The sequence below is a fragment of the Triticum dicoccoides genome, chromosome 5B (genome assembly GCF_002162155.2).
Source record: "Triticum dicoccoides isolate Atlit2015 ecotype Zavitan chromosome 5B, WEW_v2.0, whole genome shotgun sequence".
Lineage (NCBI taxonomy): Eukaryota > Viridiplantae > Streptophyta > Magnoliopsida > Poales > Poaceae > Triticum > Triticum dicoccoides.
In genome coordinates, this window is record NC_041389.1 from 505,927,520 (window position 1) to 505,934,913 (window position 7,394).

The window sequence follows — 7,394 nt, forward strand, 5'->3', positions numbered from 1 at the left end:
GATAAGCTGAAATATCGACAGTGAGGTTGTTTACTGGTTCAATATCCATGCCTTTCGCTGTAGCATCAGTAGATCTTCTCTTTTCTCCATGGTTACTGCAAGATGATCAGCTATCTATTTCTTTCATATAGGTTTGACTAGAGGATAGCTGCGTTTGCTGAAACAAAGTTCAGAGATGACATCGAGTTGAGTACTGGATTCAGAGTGACAAAGGTCTCTGATGATTTGATTACGGTGAAGTGCAATTTAACTGGTAGAGAATCACTTCATGCACGTCTTCATAACTACATCCGTATGTCAGACCATGTAATAATTTGATGGTTAGCTCTAGGGTGTATGCTTTTGTTCAGAGAACCAGACATTTGTATGTCAGAGTCAGAATGTCAGATAATGATGCATGTGATATTTGTATGTCAGAGTCAGACAATGTTGTGGTGTTTGAAGTCGAATTCATATTCATATGGGCAGCAAAATGATAAAAAAATAACTTGATACATTGTTTAATTAGAACAACAATACAGTCCAAGGGCATTACAGACTTTTCACTGACTATACCACAGATAAGCTGAAAAAACAGGCACCGAAAAGAACTGGCTAGCTTATTAGGAGCTTATTTTCACAGGAGCTTATTTAGAGCTTATTTCCACAGCATGGCTCAAAAGAACCGGCCCTAATCCCCTTCTCTGCTTGCAGCCGCGCCGGAGAAGAGAGCGAGAGTGCCGCCGCGATGAGTCACCGCAGGCGACCTCACGCCGCCGGCCCGCCGCCCCCCTCCGAAGGAGGAGGAGATGCCCCGCCTCAGCCGCCGGGGAAGGCGCCGCAGATCCGGCCGTGGCCGGAGCGGCGGGTGCTGGCGCTCGCGCTGGCGTTCCGCGCGGCGAACGCGCTGCTGGTGCGCACCTACTTCAACCCCGACGAGCACTGGCAGTGCCTCGAGGTCGCCCACCGCATTGCCTTCGGGTAAGCTCGCCTCTGGCTCACGCCCCCGCCCCGCGGCGCTAGCTAGGCTAGCCGGATCGGGATCGGGCGATCCTGTCCCCATTCGGCAGCGCGAGATAACCTCGTTTCGCCACAGGATGCCCTCTCCTCTCGCTCATCCTGAAGTTTCGATGCTGGATTGCTGCCGTGTTGGATGATTTTGGCTGCTGCTTTTGCAGGTACGGCCACCTCACCTGGGAGTGGAAGCGGGGCCTTCGAAGTTACCTCCACCCGCTGATCTTCGCCTCCCTTTACAAGTTTCTGGCGTTCCTCCACCTCGATACCCCGTTGTTCATGGTAATTACTCCGGCATTTTGGAAATGACACCGGCAGAGCATCGGTGCTGGAAATTTGTTTGAGCAAATCTCAGAGTTGGAGGGTAGAAGTGTGATTCTAGTCACAAGTCATGCGGAGTTCGAACTGTCAGTCAACATAGGTCCTACCGTTCTAGTTGTAGGTTAACTGCGAGCAATTTCCAGGAATATGAGACCTCAGCTTGAATAGGTTGTCTCCGGTTACACGGTAACTGAATTCCTCATTCTGTTTGTTTTCTGAGGCCAATGTCATCCAGAACATTCAGAATCTGTATACTGTTTCTATTAACTATCGCCAATTAGGCAGCAGATTAATATGGCTAGGAAACCTCTCCTCAGACACCCCCCTCCACACCCTCTCCCTCGTAGTAACTGAATAGGTTTACCATTTTCCGCATATAGGGACCATGTTCTCATCCATTTATTCACTTCTCTTGTAGGTGATGGCCCCACGGCTTCTACAGTCAGTATTTGCAGCATTTGGAGATCTGTACTTGTATAAACTCTCCAAACTTATTTTCAGCGAGCACGTTGCCCAGTGGACAGTATCCTTAAACTCATCTGTGTTGACATATTTTACTTTCACGAATAAACTATTGCAGTTACCTGGTGGATGGTGACCTTAACAAATCATTTACAGTTATTTTCGCAATTGGTGAACTGGTTCATGTTTTTCTGTATTACACGGACTCTATCAAACAGCTTGGAGACAGTTTTGACTGTGGCTGGACTCTATTATTGGTTTATTGCAATTGAGTCTTCCAAGGAAATTCCTGTTATTTCAAAGCAGCAGGCCGCCAGCTACCAAAGTCCTCATTCAAGAAAAGTGGCGCTACTCATAGCAGCCTTAGCCTGCGCCATTCGGCCAACAAGTGCCATAACATGGTTGTATGTTGGTCTTTTGGACTTCATTTATATAAAATCGAAATGTCGATTTCTGTTTCTTGAGGTCATTCCTCTAGGGTAAGAAGTCATCATCATGTCATACTTGGTAGACTCCTTTGTTATGCCTTTCCTGTATTATTTCTTGGTTTGTTCCACTGGATATGCATAATGCTGAATTGCTGATGACATATTAGGAAGTTGCCCCTTTTTTTTTAATTTGTTGGCATTCGGCTCATTTGGGGGTGGAGCAGTTTGGTTGGGTGGGGAGGTGCAATGATCGTAGGGTAGCAGCAAGGCAGTTTCCTTATAGTCAGAGTTGTAAGATGAAGTTGTAAAAAATCAGAATATTATATTGTCATTAATTATTTTTAGTGGCAACAGTCGCATCTTTCTTCTTTTAGTTCTTTTTTTCTGTCACAACTGATGAAACTTCCATATGAAATTTCTTGTTGTTTCATATTTATGCAGGGCCATCGTCCTTGCAGCAACAACATTCCTTGATTGGTGGATGTATGGTTCCCGGGTCATCGTGCCACTTAATTTTTTGAAATTCAACCTATTTTCTTCAGGAGGAGATTACTATGGAACACACGTCTTCCACTGGTACTTCACCCAAGGTTTTCCATCTATGATTTGGACGTTCTTACCACTTTCAGTTTTTGGAGTCATAAAGTCTAGAGAATGGAGGCTTTCAGGTCTAATTGCCTGGGTATTAGGGGTTTATAGCATACTTGGACACAAAGAGTTCAGGTATTTGCCTCTTCTCACTAGTGTATAAAATGTTCTTGAATCCAATTAATATCTTCTTTATTCACACATATATAAATATAGACTGTATACCACAGGTTTGTTCTTCCGGTGCTACCTTTAGCGTTGATGTTCTCAGGTTACTTCTTAGCTGCAATGTCACAATTCAAGGGTAAAAATCTGCATGGAAAAAGACACTTTTCAAGGTTGCAACTTTCTGTTATTCTTCTCATCATAACCAATATTCCGATGGCCTTATATATGTCCCTGTTCCATCAAGTAAGCCCTTCTCTTTGTGTACATGTGTCAACATTGCCTTGTTTCTGCTGTTCGTTGTATTACTTTGTACAGAAAACTGTTCTATGGAGCACTTTGTTTCGCTGTTACCTCTGATTAGTTCTCCTTTCCAAGATCTTTTTTCACCTGTTGATATATGTTCTTATATAGCTATGTGCACTTTTTGTTGTGTCAGAGAGGAACCGAAGATGTTATGTTTTATCTGTCAAAAGAAGCCCATAATGGAAGTGTTAAGGGTGTCCTCTTTCTCATGCCTTGCCACTCAATGCCTTATTACTCTACCTTACATAGCAGCCTACCTATGCGCTTTTTGGACTGTACTCCCAGGTGGTTGTCTTTTTACTCTTTCTAGTCAAGTAGATTTAACATTTGATGTTACTAGGTTTTGCCAAAGGACATAGTCAATGTCCCCTGACCTAATTTTCATGTTCTCAGTGATAATAAAGGGACCCTGGATGAGTCAGACCGTTTCCTCATGAACCCACTTGATTTTGTGGGTGAGGTTTTTGGAAATCTATCTTCCTTCAGCCACATTGTATTATTTGAATCTGAAGAAAGACATGTTATTCAGTTGCTTCTGCATGATTCCTTTCAAGAGGTAATATGCCATTTTACCTTAGTAACAATGCCCCATTTCTTTTTGAGAAGCAAACCAGGTGCTCATTTTAGTTTACGCATTAGAGTCAAATTACACTCATAGCAAGTACAACTTGAAAGGAAGGCAGGCAAAGAAGCTTACCATATATGATATACTTGCTTCAACAAATATGATATTGACCACCCTTTTCTTCTACAAGGGCTACATCTAGCTGGCACAGTTAAAGCAAGAAAACTCTATTGTCAAAGAGAGGCCACACTTGAATGTTTGTCTTTTCTTGTGAGGTTCAGGTGGATTTCAATAGCACACACCCATAGTCCTATTCCTAAAAGTATCATTTTCTGGCTTCCTAGAAAGCATTTCTTATAAAGTGGCAAGGATAAGCATAAAAGCATGCAACCTGAGTTTCCAGTTGCTTCCAAGTGATGAGAGAACAGTCTTAGTTTCCAAAATTCTTAACAGTAAATACTATTAGGATATCATTTGTTGTAATTGTTAGAGTACGTAATGGGCCTAATGGGCCCATTAGTCTTAGGGTTAATTAGAGATAAGGGTCGTTTGCTTAGGGGTCAAGTAAGCCTTGCTTGAGAGTCAAGTAAACCTCTCTATATAAAGAGAGGAGATGTATCAATCTAATCAAGCAAGAATTAAGAAGGAAATCCCTTCCCTCTTGCCCGGCCGTGGGCAAAAAGGCCCCCGGCCGGCCCTCTCGCGCCCTCCTTCTAGCAGCGCCATAACAGTAATTCTGATAGTTAATTGTTTATCACAATTACTGTTACATCTCTTCCAGTGAAATGGATGAGCCGTACTACATTGCACAATCAGTTTCAGTCTTGTACTAAATGCCAAATTTTGTTCCTTCTCTTATCTCCTTGAATAGCACTCATTAACATGTGTCATGGTTGACAGGTTAGGAGGTTTTTCCACTCCCACTTCAAGATTGACAGAGACCTTCAGTCGTCTGTTGTTGTATATTCACGGAGAGATGTGCTATGATTGCTTTGGCCAAGAAAAGCTTGTTACCCCATCTAACAACCTCTGATTGTGTTTCACAGTGTTTTACTCCCTTCGTTCCAAAATAGATGACCCAACTTTGTACTAAAGTTAGTACAAAGTTGGGACATCTATTTTGGAACGGAGGGAGTAGTTTGTTATTTCTGAAATTAGCTGTAACACTATTGGATACTAGACCTTAGCAATTTGTTATGGTTTTGTACCCCTCGACATGTTGTGCCGATCCTTTTATATGGATCAGATTTTGTATAACAACATGGAACATGCATAAGAAAGTTTCATATCCATGACACAGTTCTAAGATGAAAGTTAGAAATGGCAGTATTTCCTTGCAGCAATAACTGATAACAAGAGCGAGGTGTTATTAAATTAACAACATAGATTTATTGGTTTCTTGGGACACATTTTTGTCATTTATTTGAAAGGTTCAGTACATCTTCTTAATGCCACAAATGGCATGCTGCTTATGCTTAGTGAAAGTGGGAAAAAAATGGACTTTTTTGTAACCTTTCACTTTTTCCCTGTTGTTGGAAGGGGACCAAATCCCTAGGCATGGTAAGTGGTAATGTATATCTATCTGGCCAGATGCTTGTTTTATCTGTCTACTTGTGAAATCAGCAGTTCTCAGAACATTATGACATTTCCTTTATGTTGTTGTGCACTTGTGTAGATAATGCAAGCAGCATTCTTTGCTTTAAGGCCACATCACAAGGTGTGTAAGTTACTCTTCTTATTGTTAATTGTGAATCTGTTCACCCAGCGTATATAATCTTATAATTGTTGTTTCTGCTGGCTATATCGGAAAGTATATATAGTGTTAACTGTCAAGCTGATTTCTCATGTAATTACTTTCTCTACATTTCTGCAAGAGGCTGTTTCCAGGACTCGAACCCGTGATCTCATGGTCACAAGGCAACAGCTTTACCGCTGCTTTGCGATTTGATTCACATTCACTTTTGTGATTGTAAAATACTAGAATTTCCTTGATGTATTATCACCAATTTCCATGATGTAAAATAAAATTGGTGTTGAAGATTTATACCGGAGGTCCATATCTGAGCCTTTACAGAAGAACTGTTCACTAGATCCATAAGGTGATGGCTAAAAAAACATTATACAACACAGAAACTATTTTGTTTAAGGGACGACTCTTTTTTGTTGACATACTGGAATACTTTAAATCATGGCATATAGAAGTTTGCTATTCATGCAAGGAGGTTTGTAACAATTAAAAACAAATGCCTCATTTTTTACATGATACTTATGGCTTGAAATATGAAATTCAATCTCTGTTACAATCTATGGTTTCACACACAATTCATCATCTACCACTTTCTAAATCTAGCGCCATCAGACTTCCGTGCTGTCCAGTGCTAGAAGGGTCATAGTGTGACGAGTTCTCAAGCAAACATTCAGTTTCCTTGCTAGGATTCTGAGTCAATTGTTCTCTCCAGGTGCTTCGTATTGGTCTCAACCTCTCAGCGACTTCTCTCACTAGTAAATGTGCACGTGCAACGCACGTATTATCATGTAAAAATCATCATTCGTTCTAGAAAACATGAACAAAACTATAATAGTGTGCTAACATAATTAAGAGACGCAATATTTAGTGAACATATCTATCAATCATTAGTAAACTGACAATGTTCGAGCGAAACTTCAAAAAAGTATATCACGATTTTATGGACCAAATCCAACAAACAAGTCATGTGAATATAAATTTTACATTGATATTATGAAATTTAAAAAAAACAGACGAAGGCATGACCATGAAGAAATCAATGCACAACAATATGTATTTTTAAAAGGACACCACAGGTTCACACACATAAATGATATGCATGGTTCAAGAACATAACCCAAAAATGAACATGGGTATAATGAGTAAACATAACCCAGTCACTTTGACCCAACTCGATGTAGCTTTGTCCACTGGATCTTCTCCCCGACAACTTCATTGTAGTTTCTGCACAATAACACATTTTCTGAAGAAATATATTCTGCACACAACCAACGGTTTCTCTGAAGAAATGTATTCTGCACAATAGATTAAAGTTTCTGCATGATAGCTAAAATGAGATGGACATTAACAAGCATGCAAGCGGGCTGAAAGGAGAAGCCATGTAATCCAAGTCTGCTCCCTAACCACAGATCTATCAACATATTACACAACACACAGAAGTGTGTTTTTGTGTTTTCTTACAAATAAGATGTTGTGTACCCAAATCATATAGACTGAACCAACCTACGCGACGTAAACACTTGCAACAGATCATGTATCAACATTTTACTCTCCTCTTCCTTTCCCTTGATTCTCGGGGAAATATGATGGCCCAAAACTGGAGCACAAAAAAGTGTTAGCTGATTCTGGACCATGGGCTAATCAGCGAGTGAATAGCGAAAGCCAATAACTATGACAGATTCTTGATGATACTAAGACCACAACATTTTAACTATGGGTGCCCCCCACTTTGGGTACCTTGGCGCTCAATTTGGCCTGTGCCACTTCCATAAGTTTTTTCTTTTCAGCATCTCTCTCTCCCTCTCTCTCTCTCTCTCTC

At 40.9% G+C, this 7,394-nt stretch overlaps 1 protein-coding gene across 1 annotated transcript; it reads left to right on the top strand.

Moving 5' to 3' along the window:
• The first annotated feature begins 632 nt into the window (after window positions 1-632).
• On the top strand, window positions 633-5,872 carry LOC119311199 (GPI mannosyltransferase 3-like). Its single transcript, XM_037586838.1, has 9 exons — window positions 633-960; window positions 1,158-1,275; window positions 1,733-1,837; window positions 1,933-2,255; window positions 2,646-2,927; window positions 3,023-3,203; window positions 3,397-3,548; window positions 3,657-3,819; window positions 4,729-5,872. Exons 1-9 carry the CDS (start codon window positions 728-730, stop codon window positions 4,813-4,815), a joined length of 1,644 nt encoding a protein of 547 aa, XP_037442735.1. The 5' UTR covers window positions 633-727; the 3' UTR covers window positions 4,816-5,872.
• The last annotated feature ends 1,522 nt before the right edge of the window (window positions 5,873-7,394 follow it).

What these genes read in the sequence shown, in the direction of transcription:
- LOC119311199 (XM_037586838.1), top strand. Translation starts at nt 728, where the DNA reads ATGAGTCACCGCAGGCGACCTCACGCCGCCGGCCCGCCGCCCCCCTCC. An exon ending in AGCACGTTGCCCAGTGGACA is followed by an intron (nt 1,838 to 1,932) that starts GTATCCTTAAAC and finishes AATCATTTACAG; the next exon opens with TTATTTTCGCAATTGGTGAA. An exon ending in CTTGGACACAAAGAGTTCAG is followed by an intron (nt 2,928 to 3,022) that starts GTATTTGCCTCT and finishes TGTATACCACAG; the next exon opens with GTTTGTTCTTCCGGTGCTAC.